The sequence below is a fragment of the Seriola lalandi genome, unplaced genomic scaffold, assembly GCF_002814215.2.
Source record: "Seriola lalandi dorsalis isolate HSWRI2012SDOR001 ecotype SW California unplaced genomic scaffold, Sedor1 jcf7180002054591, whole genome shotgun sequence".
In the NCBI taxonomy this organism is placed as follows: Eukaryota; Metazoa; Chordata; class Actinopteri; order Carangiformes; family Carangidae; genus Seriola; species Seriola lalandi.
The window spans coordinates 1,281,078-1,304,899 of NW_019525144.1; the positions used below are offsets into that span (position 1 = coordinate 1,281,078).

A 23,822-nucleotide genomic window follows, 5' to 3' on the forward strand; every position below is an offset into this window, starting at 1 on the left:
CTGGCGGGTATTGTTATTAGAATATGACAGACATCGCAACACATACAGTTTTAAACCTTTTAAACTCCAGTTACCCCTCACTTGACCACAGGCACACTGGTCAACAATAGACACCGCTATATGTCACAGTAGGTAGTTCTCTGTAGCATACATTACGTCTGTGTGTTATATCTGAATATTGAATAAAAATTAAATTAGCTCTCATGCATATTTCATTATGCAAATTGTTGAATGTGATACTGAAAGAAAAGAGACTTGAGGGGTTTGGCATGCCCATTAAAAATATCTCAATGGAAGAATCAGAATGTTTTTAATATAAATGTCGCCTGTTTGACAGGTGCGCAGAGAGGGAAGGAGGGAGAGACAGAACAGTTGTACTAATTGAAAGGAAATATTCAGATGAGCGGAGAAGTGGCTCATCAGCCTTCTTAAAATAAGCCTTTTCTCCTCATGTGTCCTTTGTCCCTGTTCTCGCACATAATATATTCTTCATTCAGGTTATTTCAGTAATTTATTTAAACCTGGGAACGCCATTGAGATAAAGTGGCACTTCAGGGTGGGGTAGCATTTTATGTTATTGCATGCATCTATCATGATAATATATGGGATTCCAACTGTCCTGCCAACAAATCATCTTTGGTTGCGAGGCGCCGTCTTGGTGTGTTTAATTACAGACACTTCCACATAAATGTCATGCATGCATTTTTATAACTGCACACATACATGCATGCAAACACAAACCCTCAGAGGCACAGAGCGCCTATACACACACACAGTGGTGCCTCACGTTACCTGTGTTAATAAGAGTGAGAAATACTTACTTTTTGTGTGTCAGAGGAGAAGGCCCCTGTGATAATTAGAATTAATTATGTGGAGTCTGGGCCAAAATACTCTTAAAGCCATAGGTTGTTGTTCTCACTACACACACACACACACACACACACACACACGCAGGCACACACCCACGCACCCACACACACTCACACACATAAACATCTGAAGTGTCCTTGTGGAACAGCTCTTCAGTAGCCACTGTGGATCACCTTGTGTACAGCTGAACTCAATGATTCTATTAGTATAATGTTCACTCCAGGTGTACCAGTAAGGACATATTGTCTGCTCTCTCTAAAGGGTCCTTAAACACAGATGACTCTTGAGTGCTGGGGTGAATGCAGTGAATTATATGGGTGGATGTAACACATCTATGTAACTGGATGAATGTGTTCAACTAATATATGTGCCTCTTCACCCATCTAACCCCATGCAGATGCAACAATCGTACCCAGTGTGCAGTGGTGGCCGGGCCTGACGTCTTCCCTGACCCCTGCCCTGGCACATACAAATACCTGGAAGTCCAGTATGAGTGTGTTCCTTACAGTAAGTATTCTACTTTTTTATTATTTCAACATTTTTTTTTACAACAACATTCTTATCTCTATAATGGCAATACTATTATACACATACTGTTACATACATTACACACATTATTATCAGTCAAATATGAATTTCTTTAAAATGATCCAAATTTAAGCTCTTGATACATATTTGTTTTCTAAACTTAGATTGTGAAACGCTTGCAGTTTTTCATAATGATGTGTGAGCTGCAACATGCAGTTTTAATCAAAAAGGAACATCAGTTGTTTGGGTGCCAGGGTGAGTTCATAAGGGAAGCTATGATGACACAGCTCTCTGGGAAAGTCTGGGGGAGGATGCATGAGAGGGAAGGACAGGCTCAAATGATGACAGATGGTGATATGACCTTTGACCATGTGATAACAGACTGGGAGGTCGTATTCACTGAAGTGAAACATTCATGGGACATGGTTGTAAAATATCCCAAAAACTGTGAAACCTTTTCTTTTTTTTTCTTTTTTTTTCAGTAGTATAGTCCCCCCCGTACCCCCGCCCCCCCCCAAAAAAAAAAAATCTGGGTTATAGCTCACTGCATTATAAAAACAGTTGGAGATGTGGTTTAAAGACATTTATTTGTCCTTCATGTTTATTTCACACTACATTTCAGCCTAGAGGGTTTGTCCGAAGGCAAAGCAAAAATGCAATTCTGTTTTATGAAATTGCTGAATCCCAAGTGATTCTCCTCGTGCCTCCTCTTATGAGTTACTTTACCATCACAAGAGGCATTGAAAACAAATTTGTTCACACGGCAATTATGTTATCTTTTGTGTCGGGGTGGAAAACCTCACCGTTAGGCAACCAAGCAGGTGAAAACTCAATTGTAATAAAAATGAAAAAAATAATAATGCTATATGCCAAAATTGTATTACATACAAAATGCAATGAAAGAGGACACATTGCTCAATACATAAAGAGTACAGGCACTGAAGTGAGCACAATTTTCAGATGGAAATAAATGATTTTGTTATAAGTACAAAGTTGAATACTATACTGAATATGTCCTACTACTCCATATCACATGACCTTGACACATTTTTGTAAAGCTCACATAAACGTTGATTCAAGAAGTAGTGCATGTGTTGTGAAATGAAAATCTGTCCGTTGTTGTACACATGCAGTACTGCATGTTTTACTGTACATGTTTTGTTCACTGTAAACCTCTCTGTGGTGGAACGTATAAGTCATAGAAGACAGGGCGGCATGAACAGTTGGAGTTGAGGTATAGTTAGGATTTATTTACAGTAAAGAAACATTTAATCTTGTCTGCAAGCCTTACTTTTGCCCAAAATAATTATATAAAATAGAAATAAACTTAGTCTGAGCTTTGCTTGTTTTGAATGCATGCATATGAATGCAAGTGAAACAACCTTGTTTTGAGTTGATGTCAGCAGTATAATTCGTTTCATGTTTTTTATTAACTTTTGAGTTAGAAAATTCAACTTTTTTCAGTTCAAATATTTTGAACTTTAGGTTTTATGCATATTTCCTCCTAAAGTACTGCATAAATCACTGACACACATTTTGATTCTTTTGTCTAACACTGTCTGAGTGTACAGTCTTGGCACCATGGTCCATACAGACGGCCAAGGTGATCTCCCTCACTGAAGCATTCAATTATGTCTGGCTAAACGGCTCTTGCCTGGCGTCTAGAATGACCAGCAGATTAAATAATAGGACTATCAGAGCCCTCTCTGGAGCAGATGGAAACACAACCTGATACCTGCTTAATGTCCCACCAAGCGCGTGCATGCACACTCCACACACACTCACAGAGGCATCAAAACGGAGTGTTTGTCCTGTGTGTGTTTTCACTTCTTCTCATCTCATCCATTCATTTGAAGCTTGTCTGCATGTGCTGTCTTTATCTTCGGCGAACCTACACGACTGTGTGAAAGTGCAGCACCACTTATTTCAAAGGTTCATCACTGTAAAGAACAAACAGCAGCTTTGAGATGAGTTTGTGTGGTGATCTGATAAACAATGGGTCCGTCAGGGTAACGTTTCGTCCCGCAAAAATAGACAACATCTGAAACCAAATAGCTCAGCTAACAGAGGGGGGGGGGCGTAGAGAGAGTGAGAGATATGAAGCACTGGAGGAAAAGATGGAGCGAGAGAGAGAGAGAGAGAGAGGCTTTGACAGTACATTAGCAGTTTCCGTGTACTGACTAAGTGTTCGGGCTGGATCAGGTAGCGCTCTGATACACTACCTGGCTCCTGTGGGTGTGTTTAGCCTTGAGAAATGTTGCACAAACGTTGCAGAGAAAAACATGTTGTATAAAGGTGAAACAAGTCCATGGATGCCCTGACTCCGCATTTTACATTGTTTTGTTTGCGCATACGTCAAGCTTTTTGCGTGGGTCGACCCTTCATAGAACCCTCATATCACATCTTTCAAATATTTATGAAATCAATTCTCTTTGAAAGGCGTAATAATGTCTGAACCTTACAACAAGATACTCCCGTTCGCTGACATTCAGGCCGGAGATCCAGCCGTGTACGATCAAGTGGACGTGCTTGACATAGCAAATCAATGCTGTCAACCACGTTGTTGTGAAAGATACATTTTTGTAAGACATTAAGAGGTGAGATATCTCTCAAAATGTTGCCATAAATCAAGACGGATCGATAAAAGAAGGCCTGTACTCTGAAATATATGACACTGTGACATTCCTAAATTACTCGTGAGCTGCAATAACTAACAAATCATCATATTTACATTGGAAGGGTGTGTTGGCTTTAGTGCACTCAAACGACTGTAACATCAAGGGACATCCATAACTCAAACAGGTCTCCCGCGACATTAAGCACGCTGGTAGTGCTGGCTGTTGAGCGTAAACACCTGACCCCTAGCGATCACCTCTGAGGCCGGGGGGTTGCTAATCACAAACTTATTGCGCATAGAGAAAATGAGCTGAGCTCCGAAGAGACCCCACTTCATACTGTAGACGTGCTTTTCACTGACGTTCAGGTGGAGCCGGTATGTTTCCCACTGCATAGATATTGTAAACAAATCTCAAAGTGGGTTGTAGAGCAGGTAATTTAATTATGTACCGTTCAGTTTTCAGGGAGATTTTGTCCCTACTTTTGTTTTTTTTTTTCTTGAGGATTTTGGCTTGCACTACCTTCGCAACTCTTCATCTCTCCTCTCTGCACTGCAGGTTTTTTGGCTCTTTTCCAATGCTAAAATCAAGTGCTCTCTCGCTTTCTCTCTCCAGCTCTCTGTGGTATGAGTGTGTGGCAGTCGTGTGCCAAACTAGCCAGCTAGCTTTGGCAGTAATTAGCCACCTGTGTATACTTGCTCATCGCACTGCAGGCAGACTATAAATATCCATACATTAGCACGCTGCCGCACAGAGTGTTTCTCTGATTCAGCTCTCGCACAGAATACATTTAATCTCTACTAATATGCTATATGCTACAGAAGAAAGATATATGATGATAAGTATTGTTTCATTCATGTTCATTCATTAAAAAAAAAAAAAAGGCAGGAACACTTGGGACTATGTCTATCCATCTCCTCATCTTCATGCAGTAGACCTTGGCTCAGCAAGTGCTGTTATGAAGCAATTAGCCTATTACCACATTTAGTGTATTAATCAGAAAAGCCAGTGATATGTTATGCAATACCCACGCAGTCTATTTTGGACAATAGAACTTGGCTCTGTAGGAAAGCTAATTAAAAGATAAAATCACCTTCTTGTCTGTCCAATTAAAGACTTCTGTCAGATTGGACCCTTGGAATAACTTCATCATGATGACATGAGAAGATCTGTTTGTGTGTGACGATGTGTGTGTGTGTGTGTGTGTGTGTGTGTGTGTGTGTGTGTGTGTGTGTGTGTGTGTGTACACATATGCAGGCGTTTTGTGTGTTTCCCAGAGAGATCGAGAGAATATGGAAAGGAACCAGAAAGACAGAAGGAGGGAGAAAGAGTGAGGGAGCGAGAGAGCGAGAGCGACAGCTGAAACAGAGATAGAGAGAAATAGGTTAGACGAGGCCAGCAGACGAGGAACAGAAAGAATGAATTAACTGATAAAAGACAGTGGTAGAAATACAGAGGATGTAACAGAGAGAATGAACGAGGAGAAAGGCACAGCATGAAATGACGAAAGAGAATGGCAGGTGAGGATGAGAGGACGGAAAGAAAAGAGGAAATAATGGAGAGAGAAAGATGAAAATGTCTGTGTCCATAAATGACCTTGGGCTTTAGCCCGGCTGAGCTGATTGGAGATCAGAGATAATAGTGGTAAGGCTGCTGTCGCCACTCGTTGTCTGCAGAGACAAGCACGATATATTGTGCCCGCGCTCCACTCATACACACCCATTACACACGCTCATGAGCATACACACTGCCTTTCCTCCTCAACGAATACCTCCTTAATAAACCATACGTTTTCAATAAAAATGCTAATTATCTTTACACCGCAGCAGAGTCAGATTAACACTGCTTCTGTAAGTGTGTGTGTGTGTGTGTGTGTGTGTGTGTGTGTATGATAGAAATGGAAAGAAAGAGGGAAAAAGACAGAGAAGGCATCTGGGGTACAGCGTCAGAGCTGTTCATCTGATTCCAGAAATTTTCAAAAATTGAGAAGATACGCAGATATTAATGAATATTTATATGATTTTTAATGAATGTGAAACTAGACAGGCGACACATTCTCACAACAGGGTATTGCTGTTAGTGTTATTGTTCTGCTATTGTTTTCTAATATTCATTCAAAGCCTTGCTTGGAATAATTGGGCAAAAATATTTTTTTTCTTCTGCAGCTGCAGAGCGAACTATTCAGTAGCGCAGTCTAAGTGGTTTTGGAAATGATCAGTCAAAGATACTGGATAGATAAAAACATGCCGCACCTCTGCAGAATTCAATTAATCGAGAAAGATTGAGAGAAGATGCTTTCTTGTTGACGTCTTTGTGGAAACAAGAACATTTTCCGGCAAGTTGTCATCGACCATATTCTTTCTCCTCATCTTATATCCTCTCGCAGTGTCTGAATTAATACAAAAGACTTCTCATCTCTTGCGCCATTGTGCATGCTTGAGCTCACCTTGACAAAAGCTGCAGGTTTCAACAAATGTCTCACCAACCTATATTCACCCTGTCTAGTCCTGTGCACTGAAAGATGAATGACTGTGATTTGGGAGAAACTTTCATTTCTTACCCTTGTCATGGCGATTAAAAACAGATGCCTCACACACAAAAAAAAAAAAAAAAGATCCAGCAATGAGCTTACCAACAGAGGCATCTGATAATCTAGTGAAACAACGAGCAGCAATACAAATTGAATGACATTTGTTTGACATTTAGTGTGCCATTTGGTATACTTGTTGCCTCCACACTTTTTCATTTAAAATCTATTACTTGTTGGCAACCTTGAACCCTGCATGTTTCTCTTATGTGTCTGGGAGGTTGTAGAAGAGCCTCAGGTGATGTGCAGTCCTTGTTGTTCGGTGTCATTAATCCCTGTCTTCTCAACCACAATGTGTCGCTTTGTATTGTTTATATGTGCGCGCATGTGTGTGCGTTTGGTACACCGATATCTGTCGTTCCATCACACACACACACACACACACACACACACACACACACACACACACACACACACACACCTCTGTTCAGACACACTATCTGCTTTCTTTCCCAGCTTTTCTCACAAGGGAACTGCTTCCTTGTGGTGAACCATTTTATATCTTAACTCGTAGCAGCCCTCTCACACATGCACGCACACACACACAAACACACACACACACAAACACACACGTGCGTGCACACGCACACACATATCCACACTTGTTTTAGGTTTAACACGATCTCCTTCCAGAGATTGCTTATTTATCGGGAGTTGTGCTAAGCCGCACCAGTTACCATGCATTTTTCATGAGCCTAGGATTTAATGGTTGCTTGTGTGTGTGTGTGTGTGTGTGTGTGTGTGTGTGTGTGTGTTTCCACGTGTTTCTATGTGTCACATGTGTTTGTGTACGTCTTGTGGTTGGTGATGAGCTTCAGCTTTAATGTGTTAAAGAATTTATGCATGTACTGTGCATTATGTAGTGCATTTGTGCTATATATACATAGATGTAAACACGTGCCATCCTGAAGTCCAAATGTTTTTCTTTTGAGGACTCCTCTCCTCTCCTCTCCTCTCCTCGTTTCTTCTCTCGGGGGACGAGTTCCATTCAGTAGGTCTCTAACGGGACTTGAGACACAAGGGCACTGCCTGCAGGATTAGGTTTCTGCCATGTTCACATTCCACTCAGTCCCCTGGGGAGCAAGGTGGAATGGAATTCATATGTTTAAGAGGCTCCGAGCAAGTGTGCACATTTCATTGCAGGGCGACACGAACAGCCCTCCGCTGAAACTCCAAGGATAACGCTTTGAATATAATAGACGGAGAATTGGTGTTGGGGTTAAAGCAAAACCAGTGCATTCAATATGCTTTCGTCCTCCGCATGCAGATGCTTGCACACACAAAGTCACATGGAGTAGGTGACATCCACAAAGCATTAGCTCACCCACTGTGCATCAGAAAGCATTTTAATGTGGTAGTTTTGGCTGGTCCACTGAAATGCAATCCCAGTAATCAAATCAATTTTCTGGTTTTCATTGCTCTGTTGCTATTAGCATACATTAAAGAGCTCATTATCTCAGGTCATTTTCTATTGCTGTGTTCTGTCCTATGCATAGGACCACCGAGGACACTGTGAATATGTGTGTGTTTTTGCAATGTCGTGTGTCACGGTCTTGTGTGTTTGATCTCAGTATCGCTCTGCCTCCCTCTGTCTGTGTCTGCATGGCACATTTGTGTCTGTTCCCCCATATGTGAGCGTGCGTGTGTGTGACATATGTGAGATGCATTACTGTCAGATAGCTTCCCCATTGCAGTGCAGTCTCCTCAGACGCTTACGTAATGTTATTACCAATCACACATGGAGAGCATCCTGGCACTCTCACAAGGTTAGGATGAAATATGAGAACGATTATGGAGATCCGAGATTGTATTATCATGATTTCCTTATTATTGCATCATTAATCTATTTTTGTCTCTTGTCTCTGTCTCTTTCTTTCTTTCTCTCTCTCTCTCTCTCTCACTCTTTTTTTTCCCAAATATTTTGCCTATGGCTCATGCAGAAGTAGAACAAAAAGGTAAGTCTGAAACAAGCAGACCCACATTCACACATGCACACATGCTCAAAACTCGGGGTTGGATGTCACTTTTTGATGCCAGCGCCTGAAGGCTTTTGTACCTCATGGCAGAATGACATCGCTTTCAAAGTCACTGCAGCTATATTAAGACAGCTTGATCTCAGCATATAGAGGCAATTTAGAAACACTGGTTTTCATTAGACACACTCTAGGTCCATATTATTCCATGGTATCGCGTAGAATGTCACTTAACAAACTCTCCACGGGTTGAGCACATTTTTATGATGAGTCGATGAACAGAGAATTACATTGACATTTAATATTTCAAATGCTTCCCCATGATACGAAAATTATGCCAGTGCTTTAACTAGCCAATGAAAATTCAATCAATATTCCCAGGCCTTCGCGTGGGATCTGGAATTATATTACTGAGAAGAATGGGAAAACCACAATGCACATCTGGCCCGGGTGTGTGTATCTGCTGTGTGTGTGTGTGTGTGTGTGTGTGTGTGTGTGTGTGTGTGTGACAACATTCCAGTTAAATTACAAAGGTCCCTATGACTCCGGTCGCACTGGTTTCCCAGAATTTACTGCATCTCCCACATCACTCATAAAACGTGACCCCAGTATTCCAAGCTGGGAAAACCGAGCACGGAGTGGGAAATGAAATATTGTAACAATTGGAGAAACAGCAGGCGATAAAAGCACACTACAGTTGGTTGTTCCTGACAGAAATAGAAGGGAGAGAAAGGAAGGAAGAGCTATGAGACTAATGAGGAGTCGGGGAGGGAGGGCGAAATGGGAATAGAGGGAAAGGGGGGGGAAGTAGAACAAAATGTGCCATTTTCTCTCAGCTGTGAGAACAGGGTATTATCTGTTGAATGGGAGCTATGCTGTTGTTGCGCTTAAGAATGACAGGGACTATACAACATCCGAATCACAACACAGTAAGCCTAGCATGTCATCGTCACTCACTGGTGGTTAAGGTTAAGTTAAAACACAGTGTAACATTTATGAAAAGAGGCAAACATCACACGCACTGTCAGGAAATCTTGAGAGAATAGTTGACATTTTACAGCAACTGCACAAAAGCTTATTTAATGTGAAACTGTTGTTATTTGTTCCTCAGTATTTCTGTGCCCTGGTATTCTGCGAGGAGTGTACCAAAGTGAACATCTTTTTGAGTCTGATCACCAGTCTGGAGCTTGGTGCAAAGATCCCCTGCAGGCCTCAGACAAGATCTACTACATGCCCTGGACGCCATACCGCACAGACACCCTGACAGAGTACTCATCAAAGGAGGACTTCATCGCAGGCCGTCCCACCACCACCTACAAACTCCCACATCGTGTGGATGGGACTGGCTTCGTGGTGTATGACGGCGCACTCTTCTTCAACAAGGAGCGCACGCGTAACATTGTAAAGTTTGACCTACGCACACGCATCAAGAGCGGCGAGGCCATTATCGCCAATGCCAACTACCACGACACCTCACCGTACCGCTGGGGGGGCAAGTCGGACATCGACCTGGCGGTGGACGAGAATGGACTTTGGGTGATCTATGCAACGGAGCAGAACAACGGGCGCATCGTGGTGAGCCAGCTCAACCCCTACACCCTGCGCATTGAAGGCTCCTGGGACACCAGCTACGACAAACGCTCTGCCTCCAATGCCTTCATGATCTGCGGAGTCCTGTACGTCGTCAAAACCGTCTATGAAGATGATGACAATGAAGGGACGGGGAACAAAATTGACTACATGTACAACACTGATAAGAGCAAGGAGATGACGGTTAACATACCGTTTCCCAATTCCTACCAGTACATTGCTGCAGTGGATTACAACCCGAGAGACAACCTGCTGTACGTGTGGAATAACTACCATGTGGTCAAGTACTCGCTGGACTTTGGCAACAATGGTAGGTTCCATCTCTTCCTCCTCCACCTGCTAATTTCCATGTCTTTTTCCACATGATTTCTGACTTAACACCATGTGTAATAAGAAGACAAAACATGAGTACTTTCCCCTGCTCAATTTATTGGACAAGCTGTGATTTAATTTTTTCTAATTGTCAAATGAAATACCTTGGCATATTTGTAATGTTTTTAATATTCATTTTAATGATAAATGCTTTTTTTGTTTTGACATAAGGGATACTTACAGCCACTAATCTTCCTCCAATAATTAATTCTGCAAAATTACTTAAAAAGGAAGAAAAAGAAAAGCACCATCTGTGCTGTCACGGTTCTCAATTATGACTGTCCCCCTCCCACCACCACCACCACCACCACCACCACCACCACACCCATGGTATCTGCATGTTTTCAGATGACAAAAAAAAAAAGAAAAAAAAGAAAAAGCAGTCATTGAATTTACAGATGTCAGCAGAGTTGCTATTTGGGGAAATGGTTCTACTTTATTAGTCAAGCAAAGAGTAATTCACAAAGACATCATAAAGACTACCTTGATGTCTACCTTTAGAGGAATGTCTGATGTTATGCTGAGTCTTACATACTGTAAAAGCCTCTTGCCTTTTACTGTACCACTTGCCAGCCTTGCCTTTAGTTTCCTCGGCTGCTTAAGAGATCATAATTCATTCCTTGTGAATGGAGCCCAGAGTGTACGCGGAGAGGAGGAACTAATAGCGCTTTCATACGGGACATCTGAATATGGTGACAATCTGAAAACACTTCAACCTGTGTTTGAGTGAAATGCCGTACCATAAATATTACTGCTAAAACACAAACTCTGTCTGTATGACCGCTAAAGGAGCAGCTTGTGGTGATGAACCCACATAGAATTATGACTCAACTCTGCCGTGAACTTTACTGGTTTGGTTCACTCTTGTTGTTCCCAGCACCATCAGCAGCAGCAGACATCTGTTTTTAGCAAAAAGCTTTGATAAAGTGACTGTGTGTCACCTGCCCAGCACCAAACACAAGACGGCTAAAGTTAGCAAGCAGAAGCTAAATATCTCCCTAAGGAGTTGGTGGAGACCAAAACAAAGTTAAAAGGACAGTGACTGTCTGACTTACATTCGTCCACTGAATGTGTAAATAAGCAGCTGTTTGCTAACGGATTTGCCAAAGCAGCTTTATAAAATGATAGCATGTCAAAATGGCCAAAAACAGAAGGTAATCAAACTTTTGCCTTTAAATTATTTGAGGCACAGATGTAATTCAGGTCATCTCTGTATTTGGTTGGTGGCAGAAATCCAACAGAAAGAAATCAAAACCTTACACTGAGAAAGTCATATATGAATAAAAATGCATATTAAAGGTGAGTTTGTTTTAAAAATAAATAAATAATTTGTAGGTCTCCTGTATGAGACTAAAGATCTTAGCTGTACGTTTTCTGTGTTAAACTCAGGTCAGGAGGGTCACGAATCCAAGTTGCAGTTTGAGTCATGGTGTCAGTATGAGAGGACAAGGAAATCTGTCTAACCCAGAGTGACTCTCCTTTAACTCTGGGGTGATGTTAAGAGTTCAACCCTCCCCTCCTCCCTTTCTCTGGTTCGAAGGGCTTAGGCCCCTGGAGCCTGAAGGGCTATTTGCCCAGCGTAATTGCCTTTCAGCACCTTTCTATGGAGTGGTCAAGGCAGTCTGGCTGCGTGTCTTATTAAATGATGTCTGAATTAACGCATGCTCTTACACGCAGTTAGGAGGCACAGTACAAGGAATTATAGAGACAGCCAGCATTAAACTTGGTTTCTACCGACCAGTGTGCACGCGTGTTTGTGTGTGTGTGTGTGTGTGTGTGTGTGTGTGTGTGTGTGTGTGTGTGTGTGTGTGTGTGTGTGTGTGAACGGTAGTGGTGTAAAAATGTGCGTATGTGTGTGTGTTTATGCATGCATAATTATGTGCATGCCCATGAGCTAATGTGATAATGTACTTAACGGTATGAGTTTGTGTTTCTCTATTCATGAGTGTGCATGTACGTGTTTATTGGTGTACACTTGAGAGTGTGATCACTCTCATAATGGTGCTCTGGGTGTCTCAGGAGGCTCTAAAGAGGAGATCAATGGGGATTCAATGTGGAGAATGACCTCCAGTGCACAGCAACAAGGCAGACTGCTGACCAGTGGGAGATAAATACATACAATCAATGCTGCCTCGCTCCTGTACTCTCCTCCTCGCTCCGCTCCTTCACTCAATGCGGACAAGGAATAAATTAACTACCTGAACTGCATGATTTTCTCATTCTTCGGAAAATGAGGTGACAAGTCGATTCATTGAAGTTTTGTTTTGTTGTTGTAGGTGGCCCTTCAATCCTTTTAAAGAAGGAATGTTTTTTTCTGTTTGGCTTCACTATAAACATATTTAGCATATATTGTAAAGTGACTGCGGTCAAACATGCTATGTTACAGTCCGGGTGTTTTATTTTTTCCTTTTCCTTAGCCAGTTCAGGAAACAGGCCAAGGAAAGGGGCCATTCTCAGGGTTTCCACTCATTACTGATGTGGCTTAATGCTCGCCCTGCTTTTGTTTCAGCTCATATGGACTTCTTAAAGATATAAAATGAGACAGGAAATGGGCCTTGGAGTAAGAGAAAGCAGAGGCAGGCCACTGAGGACTGCGTGTAATTGGGGTACAACATAGAGAGCACCAATTACTGTGTTGTGTCTGTCCAATTGGGTAACACAGGCGGCTCATTGGACAGTTTAGAAGAGGTCACTGTGAGTCCACACATCTGACTGTGAACACAGTTACTTTTGCACACTTTACAGATTCCCTATCCACTGCTAATATACAGAAGACAGATTGTAAATGAAGATGGACGTAGCCTCCATGACATCACCCATAGGAATTTGAAACTCGGAGTGGGCTGCTCCACTCTGCCGAACTCCCGGCAAGAGGTGGGGCGCCTGTGGAGCCGGGACTTTGGTGCATCGCGGTTTGTGGCAAGCATACATGCACCCACCTGTCACTCGAATCGGCATGCCCTCAATTATGCAGAACTTCAAGCCTTAAAATTCAACCCCCATACAGCTGTCATGAAGGGGGAAATTAACTATAGAGACCAAAACTGTTTTTTGCACCAGGCTGTAAACATGTTTATTTCTGCTGTTAAGTTGGGCATTTTAACATGGCAGTCTATGGGGATTGACTCGCTCTTGCAGCCAGCCTCAAGCAGCCAATCAAAGCCCTGCATTTTTTTTGGTACTTCCGTGTTGGCTTCATTTTTCAGCCTTTCCGCATTATCAAACCTCAATGCTTTTCAGAAATATCAAAAGTCTTAACTTTGCTAATACTGTAATATGACATTTCTGCAGAGCTCTACTATTGATGCTTATGATTAAATAAGATGCTTGAGAAGTTTTCTTTATTTTCACCTCAAAGTATACGGCATTGAAAGAAATATGGCATTGACCTCAGTATTGAAAAATGTAAATGTCCAACATGAGGAAGAAGAAGAAACTAAATCAAGGTTTAGTTCACCTTAGGCCAACAGACAATACAAAGATTTCCTCCCATGTATTCCATCACATTGTTGATTCAGCGTGCAGCAGAAAATGATCTTTTTGAAATGCATATTCTTCTTCCCTTGGTACTTAAGAAGAAAGTGAACTGCCTCTCTGCAGTTATTGTTTCACATGTCTGTTTGTGTTTCTTCTTTGTCTGTTAAATCCCCATTCTTTATCTCTGTCTCTCACACAAACATTCACAATGTCAGGAATCTCAATATTTCCCCTTCTCATATATCTTTCTCTTTTACTCTATGTTTCTGAGTGTTTTTCACTCTGTCGTCCTTATCTCTCACTTAATCTGTCCTCCTTTTCTGCTCCCAACCCCTTCCCACATCACACAAGGCCATTTCATCGAGCGTTCTTAGATGTATATATTATAGAGGCCTAGCGCATGGATGCCTACATAAAGACAGAGTCAAAGTCACTTTTCTCTGCATCACCCTTTCCTCCTACCCCACACTCCCCAAACACTCTCTCACTCTCTACTGTTTATGGAGTTGTTTCATCATGTCTTCTTACATGCATATTATAGAGGCCTGCCCTACGCAAGCGGCATGGCTCCAATGAAACATTTGAATAATTTATCACCTCCAGTCTGCCTTGCCACACTGAAGAAAGTTTTCCCAACAAAGTCGCAAAATTATTCATGTTATCTGCATCTTTGGGAAGGGAGGGGCAAACAGGGCAAGAAACGAATAGATCCCATCTTGTACACACAGCCTTTCCTATCTGTGTTTCACTCTCTCTTCTCATTTTCTCTTGCTACCCAACTTTTTTTTTTTTTTGTTCTTTTCTTCTTTGGTGCAAATTTTATACTCAAAGTCTTACAAATACTTTATGTTCTAGAGCTGTTTCACTTTAGCCCTTTAAGGTGATGATCTACTTAAATTCTGAAGTTCAGGTGAGATAATCTGATTGCATATTCTACGGGATAAAACCAGCACACTGAAACTGGTATGAAAGGAAAATTGTAATGAGCAGCCCTGGAGATATTTTTGTTCTGTAGTATATAGATGTTAATCAGAGGGAAATGATAATACACTGTTTTACAATAGATTCCAAGAATTTTATAATAATGACCTCAACTTTATCAAAACAACTCATGCATGAGCATTCCCTCTGTGTGAGATTATTTCAGTGTTTTTACACATGAGCTGTTTCTTCAGTTATGTAGCTCAGAATTAACCGCAAAAGCTTTACACCCACTGTTTAGCTCATTTCCCCCAAACTCTAAATAATGCTGCACAAATAGTGATCAGTAGTGAAAAATACACAAATTCAAACTTTACAGTTTGCCTCTTAACAATACCTAGAACAACATATCTCCAGAGAGCCAATTACCCTTGTGGTCACTGTTTCAATCCATTTTTACACAGAAGTCAACTGTTCAGTCCTTGTAACCACAAATAAAAACCCAATTAATACAAACCCAATGCTTATAAAAAAAGTCAAAAGTCTTCAGTCGTAATTAGAGAGAGGAATCAAACACGGGCATTCTATTGTAATCCATTAAATACACAGTTACACAGAGGGTTGACCTCTACTTGCCACTCCTGCCACTCCGTCAGTTTACGGAAATTTAAAGGTTCACCTTTGAACTCTTAATGGCTTGAATCACAGAGTTCCATTTCCTAAGGAAGTCAAGCATGGAGTATCTATTGTCTTTACCCCCTCTCCACCTATTAACTCCATCCTCTCCGCTCCTCTCCTCTCCTCGTAGCTAAGCAGTGCTGGGAATGTTAGAAACAACATTTCCTGAGTTGGAGACAGTAACAAGAGTTAATGTGTAAAGTAGAGACCTTATTTCACTGGATCACTGATTAGATTCACCCTCAATACATTTCTGGCTTGTCACGCCAAGTTGTATGTGTTTGTTTGTGTTTGTGAGGCTGCATACTGTCTGTATGTAAAATCCTTGAGCTGTTCACCACTGGGAATTCAGCTCTGGCAAAAGGATTGCAGGTTTGCTCAGTATGTTTTTATGATTATTTACAAAGTGTAAACCTCTGAAATTGAAATTTTATCCTGCTAATTTTGGGATAGCATGTCAAAAAATAAATGTAAAAAGCCATTTTCTAGTTGTTGATCCTAGAATGAGAACTTCTTGGATCTCATTTCGAATATAAAATGGTCAAAGTCATACATCTACAGTCTCATCAAAACAAAGTATGAAAAAGAAAGTGTCCTTCACACCTTACGTCTACACTCCTGCTCTCACCTCTGTCCTCCACTGCCTCCAACATCTCCCTCTCCACCCATCTCCCTCTTCCCCCAAATAGATTACGACACAGCCATCTCAGCAGAGACTGAACTCTGCTTCACAGAGTCTGGTGCACCTGTTCCTTGCCTGCAGTGTGTCCTTATCGATTGGATTGCCCCAGCCAGGCCTCTGCTTGCATTTGGCCTCCGCACTGCCTCCCTTCTGCCAAACAGCAGATGCCAAATTAAGCAGGCCTAGCCAGGACGACAGGGGTGTAAGGGAAGCCCACAGCTTCGCAGGAAGTAAATACAGAAGAGATCAGCGAGCAGAGCAGAGTAGAGCAGAGCGTGTCGCCATAGCTGTGTCCTATTCAGATTTCATTTTTGAAATAGAAAAAAATTTGCAGGAGGGCAACAGAGTGGATACCATCTTAATCTCTAAATGATGGGGCATGGTGATAAATTATGGGGAACAAAATATTGAATAGCCACAGGGTCACTTACTAGAGGCTACAGCTCTCATTCTAACACAGTAATAGGATTTTGCTGGATGCCTGCTGTATATTTATACTTGTTGCCCTTGCAGAATTGACATAAATTTGATGCATGTCTAGAATAGCAAAGGCTACAATCTGGACTTTAAAGGAATATGCTGATGATTCCTTCCATTATGAAACAGAAAAACAAAAAATTAAAAAGTTTTTTACAAAATTGGTCTGTCCCATTAGCTTTCTTGCTTTGAACAAGGGAACTTCCCCTGATTAAGAACGAGGCATGTAATTGGCAAAGTTGCTGCAGGTGTCTCCGACCTCAGCAGAGGGATGACATGATTATGCAACTGGTAAGCCAGCAGGGCTGAGCGGTGATGTGTCTGTATGGGAAACATTAGCTGTGGAACGTGGTTGTGCCTGGCAGCCATTTTGAGGGAGGCTCTATTAGTTGAGGTTGTTTTCTATCTCCAAGTATCACTGCTTTGAAGTGCTCCATTCTGTCTTATCAGCAGGCTCGAGCCACTCGCCACAAGCCCTGTGTGTGTGTGTGTGTGTGTGTGTGTGTGTGTGTGTGTGTGTGTGTGTGTACGTGTGTGTGTGTACGTGTATGACTGTGTATTGCATTGCACGTAAGTAACGTTAAGTAAATTTCTGTTCAACGAGTGTGTGTGTGTGTGTGTGTGTGTGTGTGTGTTGCTTGGTGCACAAGTGAGCAAAAAGTAAGTGTCTGTAAGTGATTGTGTGTGTCTGTGTGTGTGGGTTTGTGAGTGTGCTCTCCAGCCATAGGGGCAGTGCGTTATCGCAGTATGCAGCCCTATTCAATGTCTGTGCTACTATCCAGCCTAGAAAGCTTTGTGCCCTCCAGTCAGATTATCATTTTGCTGTTACCCCTCTGGATCTATTCCTCCCGACTGTTCAGAATGGTGTGTGTGTGTGTGTGTGTGTGTGTGTGTGTATATGTGTGTGTGTGTGTGTGTGTGTGTGTGTGTGTAAAGGCAAGGAGGCAATAACTTTTAAGGAAACTGCAAGAAACTAATCATCTTGCATATTAAAGACGTATAATAGACACTCCGTCTCAGCTCTGTGAAACTTCTCTGTTCTTCTCTTCAAATCCTCCTCTTCTCTTTGCCTCTGTTTCACTCCTTCTCTCTCTTGCAGTGTCAGTGTTTGTCCACTTCTTTTTCTGACAATGTGGGAAACTTGCCAGGGGAAGTTGGTTTTCCCTCCCTGCCTTCTACCTTTTGTGTTGTGGATTTACGATCCCTCTGTTTACCGAATGAGAAGTCAACAGGAGCATTCTCGGCAACAGAGCAGAGGCAGAGACAGGCAGTCTTACCCACACAGAAAAACATCGCCGGGCACGCACGCACACACACACACACACACACACACACACACACACACACACACACACACACACACTGTCTGTCTGTCTGCATGTCAGATGATCATGTGCTAGCATCCCAGGCTGACTGACAGCATCTCTGTGGCCCCTCAAGTGTGGTGACAGTCAGATAGACAACTCCAGGAACAAGTTTACTGCCAGCCTGCCATTGTCTCACCTTCCCCTGGGCTCGCTACAGGTCAGGAAAACAAACACAACAGGATAGAATAGAAAAGAGTGGCCAACAAAGCAAACTCATCATTCTCTTAGTAGCTGTTCCAGCAGATTGGGTTTGCCAGATGTTATGGAATTTTAAATGTTTACATTTCCATTTTTCTGAGCCTATTTGAGGCCTTTTCATCCACGTTAGGTTGAGACTGAATGGTCGTTCTTGACTTTGACTCAGACTAACCACAGAAAACAAAACAACTTTTGTATTTGACCAGTAGATTAGAATATAATTAGGTCATATCAGGCATTAGTGGTATTGTATCATTATAATATGCTCATATTGTGTTACTGTTTTACAAACAAATAATTTTCAAATTAATTATCCCAAGTGAATTGTAATTAAAAGCTGAAAAACACTGGTGACTGAGGGTTCTGTTTTATACATTTGATGATTATTGTCTAATGCAACAGTGGAGCACAACTCATTACATTAAACAGTAATTCGATTTTACATGTGATCTTGCTGCATTTCCGGTGCAACCTCTCAACTTCCAAATTTATTTGGAGGTTTATTCTATCAAGAATGTTTAAAGATGGTTATGTGATGTTGATTTCAAGCTTATTGCCCAGTGTTTAATAGAATGGTTAATGATGCAGAAGTAACTTGTTCACAGGGTGGAGAACAGTAGAGCATCAGTGCAGAAAGACGTGCAGAAAATTGATTTCTTACAATTTCCAGTGAAGCTGTTGACATGAAGTATCACATATATATGTAATATGATTCCTAGTGTTTCTCCTTAAACACTTCTGTCAAAATATGTCAGCCTCAAGCGTGTGCAGGGCATAGAGTAAAATCCTTAAGTGAACAACTTGTACTGATTTTGTGACTGTGTTTTTTCTTTGTGTCACACGGTTGTTCTTGTGGCATCCGTCTCTGCGAAGAGCGCAACGTTTAGGTTAGCTGACATCATGAAGATGTCGTAACGCATTTACTCACAGCTTCCTAAGCTTAAACGCGGGGAGATATGTCAGTCCCCGTGAGTACAACCTCTAGCCCTTTTCTCCATAAATGTTTAATGAAGCTGTTATGTCATTTTCCCGTAGTTCCCCACAGCATCTTTCGCAGCATCCTTAGTGATGCCGCTGATAAATTCATCACATTACGAGTCAATTTCTTTCGTCTAAATGCTGCAAAGAGAAGAGCAAGCAAAGGAGGACAAAATAAAGACAGAGAGAGTGTCTATTAAGAGCTAGAAGTTAAAGTAGGTAGAATAAAAAGGGTGGCAAAAAGTGAAGAAAAAAAAGTTAGAAGTGAGCGATCAAATCAGGTGGAAAATGTCAAGAGAACAGCAGAGCAAAGAAGAGAGATAGAGATGCATGGGCAGTGAAGTGCTGTGGCCCCTTGTCTGTGATGCTTGCAGGCTTTTGTGTTACCTCACCCCAAGCTGCCAGCCCCTGTGTTTTCTGCCCTGTACTCAAATGACAGCAGACATCAACCTCAGACACACACACACATGCACACGCACACACCATTACTCTTCTATTGTTGTGGCAGAGCCCCTAATGGAGCTTCCCGTTTGAGTGCAGATAGGCACACACACAAACACTCACTGTTTCATAAGTACACACATACACACACGCAGATTGACAGCTAGTCCCTAGGCCACTGCTGCCACGCATGATTGATGGCAATGTTCCGTGGAGAATGCATGAGGCAGGGCGGCAGTGATTCAGGAACGGGGAGCAGCACAGTTTAGGTACGGAAACACTCCATTGAATTGTGAAGGAAGAGAACAGAACGTACGGGAGGAGCGGGATGTTACATGGCTGTCAGTCACCCAGACAGACTGACAGAGGACGGGAGAAAGACAGAGAGAGGGACAGAGTCTTTAATTACTCAAAATCCACAGGAAGGGACAATTTCAGTTCACATTAAATAATATAAACACCCACTCCTTAACACCCACACACACACACACACACACACACACACACACACACACACACACACACACACACACACACACACACACACACTTCAATCTCAAACTCGCACCTCGCACTCCAACCTCAAAAGAAAACAATTCAATGTACATCAAACCCCATATCAGACTATACAGAGATCAGGTGCTTTCAGATCAAGCACGTGTTGATTGTACTCTGACAATATGCATTCTATATTCATACAATCACACCCCTTCCCTGAGCAAAACATACAGCTCCATTGAGAAACGACTTTGTAACCCTTCAATGTCAATGACCGGCATGTAGTACATGTTATCGCCTAAGGCGCACCAACGCCTTGGAAAGAGAAACACAAGTGCCTGCGTTTTCCATTGAAAGGAACCGAAAATCACAGAGAGTTTTAACATCAAGGCAGACTTAAAGCGGCACAAGGCAACTTCACACTGTTTGCTACTCCAACTGGCATTGAGTGATAGCAGAACTTTTTAGAGCTCGAAGGACTTCATTACCCAGGAATCATGCAGCGTGATGGCAATATAATGCACACTCTTCAGAAAAAGAGAAATCTAATTCACAGAAGCAGGTTGGCTTGGAGCTGGTGAGGAAAACGTTTTCAGGCAAGTTCAGCCCAGTTCGGCTTTTCTGGACAGAGTATTTCACTCTCAGATTTCAGTTTTCTTCAGGTAATAACTCAACACAGAACCGAAGAGTGTAAAATATATATTTCTGTTATAAAAGTGGAATAACATGAAATAATGAGAATTCCTATTTGAGTAGCTCGGTGATGTAAAAGAGTTGCCTCTGTGTCTCTCTCTGTTTGTTTGTTTGCTTGCCTTTATGTGTACTTAAGGAAATACACATGGGTTTTTAATAGGAAGATGAAAATAAACAACACTGTTGTTATAAGTCTTCACTGGCGACAGCTGAGGCTGGAGGCATTATGTTTTCAGGTTCTCTGTCTGTCCATCCCATTATCTCAGGAACACATTTCTTCAAATTTGGACTCAAAAATGAACTCATTGTATTCTGGTGGTCAAAGGTCAAGGTCAGTGTGACCTCACGTCTGTCCCTTGTTAACGATATAACGATATATGAGGAACGCCCAGAGGGAATTTCATTACATCTGCCACAATCATTCTCTTGGACTCAAGGATGAACTGATTGGAGTTTGGTGTCCAAAGGTCAAAGGTCAAGCTCACTGTGAACTCACAAATCAAAATCTATATATATCTATAACTTGAAAATTCATAGGCTAATTATGACACAATGTGACACAAATGTCTAAAATGATGAAGTAGCGATATTTTGATGATTATCAACCTCACTGTGACATCATAATGTTTTTCAAAAACACTTCTGGGCATTACTCAGGTGCTGTAACTCCAATAACTAACTTCTTGTAACTCAGGAAGGGGAGATTGTGACCATATTTCCTGCAAGTTGATTGGTTGGCAGCGTCATACAGTAATTCTAGTTGCTAACTGTACAGGCCTGCAAGTGTCACTCAGTTGTAGTTGTGTCTAACCAGACGCAAAAGAATAACGTTTATAAAGTGTAAAAATTAAGTAAGGAGCTATCCATACTAATTAGCACAATGTGAAGCCTCTGCAGGTTTAAATTTAACACATAGGTTGTGGGTTTGTTTTCTGTAATTACACATTTCTAAAAATGTTCTTGAGTGTAATTTACATATTTATTCAAGTGTTCAAGTGTTCGCAGTGACAGATTAAACTATTCCCTGCTTTGTTTCCAAGAAAAGATGCAGCTTTAGAAAATGGGCTCCACCTGTATGCAATAATGCACATAATGGCTTCCAAATGATTTGCGACCAATAGAATAATTCAAAGGGAAAGTGAGGGAAAAGTGTAAATAATTATTTCCATCTACTCAACTTTCGATCCTGCAATATTGATTTGTACCACATGCGACTGGAAGCAATGAGCAGATGGAGACAGACTAGTCGGTATTGTATGTTCACGAGAGGACACTGTAACACTTCACAAGCACGTGGTCTTCTCCTCTCTCTTCCCATCACCTCATCCATTCATTCTTTACTTCTGTCCCCCGAACAGGGTCAATGTGAATAATTGAGCCCCTTTACAATGAAATATTGACAATAAAAGAGTGTGCCATATGTATTTAAGTGGCCTTTCTGCCTCACGTGATGTCATGGTTTTATGAATCATGCATGACTTTGAAAGAATGTTTTTTTCTGCCAGATTAGGCAGCAAGAACCACTACTGCGTACCAGTCCCATAGGAAAGACTGGTAACCTTGTGCACGCTCGCAGGACAAACAAATTGTTGCTCTTGCTGGGAGATTTTGGATTTACACATTAATGCAATTATTGTACCACTTTAGCACACACATTTATGTCGTTCTGTAGTAACTGTTGTTGACTGAATTGCTTGGAAACATGTCCTGATTTTGGGAGAAATGGATAAAGAAAATGGCATATGACCTCACTGACAAGGGGTGAAACATTAAAAATGGGAAGTCATCAGGAACATGAGCTGCTCCCTGTCAAAGCTATTTAGTGCTGTCTAAATGAGTGCCTTCAAATGTGTTTGTGTCAGTCACTGTAATATTATTTACGCTCGGCCGTTGCTCACATGACGCATGATGCAGATGGTTTGCTCAATCACACTTCTTTTAACTCTGTTGTTCTTACTTTTTCATCGAGGGAATAAATTTTGAACTCTTGTGCTGGCATCCAGAGCGCATAAAAAATCGTCGGCACTCCAGTCGTGTTGGGACCCACAAATCTGCATAACACATTTTGGTTATTGGTTTAGGAACCCAGGTGCGGTGTTTTTGTGAATTTAAACTCTGTTCTTTCTCTTTTCTGTTTAGACTATCGCCCACCTCCCATGATCCCCCCTAACCGAGGAGGAGGAGGAGGAGGAGGAGGTCCAATTGGTGGTGGGGGTTCCTCCTCCTCGTCTACCAGCCGCACCACCACCACTCGTTCTCCTCCCTACTACACCACCCCAAGGCCTCTCCTCACCACCTCCCCCGGCCAGCGGTACCGAACTACGACCACAATTCGCCAGCCTGTTCTGGTTCCTGGCGGTGGCTCATCCTCTGACACCAATCAGATTCCTGACACCAACCAGAAAGCTGGAGGACGCTCTCCACCAGTGCAGGTCCCTCCAGCAGCCCCACAACCTCCTGCTCTGCCTCCGCAAGACTTCTGCAGCCCGAGGGTGACAGCCGACATATCGTGGCCCCGGACACAGCAAGGCCAGACAGCCAAGCAGCCCTGTCCTGTAGGGACACTGGGTAAGAAGGATGCATGGGTTGGGGGATAGCAGAATGTAAACAGGATGAGGAACAGGCGAGATAGGAGCAGTGAAGCAGTGGTTAAGGGTATGTGAAATCTTTGTCCAGCGCAATGTGTCTTTCTGTTGCTAATTAGGATTTTTTGTACATGCTTCATTATTCCCTCCATAGTCATGAGTTCTTTGGTGCAAAACGAAGAGAATATCAATGCCATAGTTAAATATAGAGCTGTTCAAATTCCGATACCGGTATCGGAAATGATGAAAATGAAAATACTGGATTGATATGTATTGTAGTTTTGCACCCAGA

The 23,822-nt window shown here is 42.0% G+C and overlaps 1 protein-coding gene across 8 annotated transcripts in view; it reads left to right on the top strand.

Moving 5' to 3' along the window:
- The window catches only part of adgrl3.1 (adhesion G protein-coupled receptor L3.1), an 82,751-nt gene that overhangs the window by 18,620 nt on the left and 40,309 nt on the right, over nt 1-23,822 (top strand). For 7 of the 8 annotated variants that reach the window (XM_023419157.2, XM_023419158.2, XM_023419159.2 and 4 more), the window contains exons 1-2: nt 9,689-10,473; nt 23,085-23,513. In XM_023419157.2, coding sequence (XP_023274925.2) covers nt 9,804-10,473; nt 23,085-23,513 — 1,099 coding nt within the window. In that variant the 5' untranslated portion in view covers nt 9,689-9,803. Of the gene's footprint in view, nt 1-1,267; nt 1,378-8,540; nt 8,556-9,684; nt 10,474-23,084; nt 23,514-23,822 lie in introns of those variants that run through there. The other variant, XM_023419154.2, reaches the window with a different exon arrangement.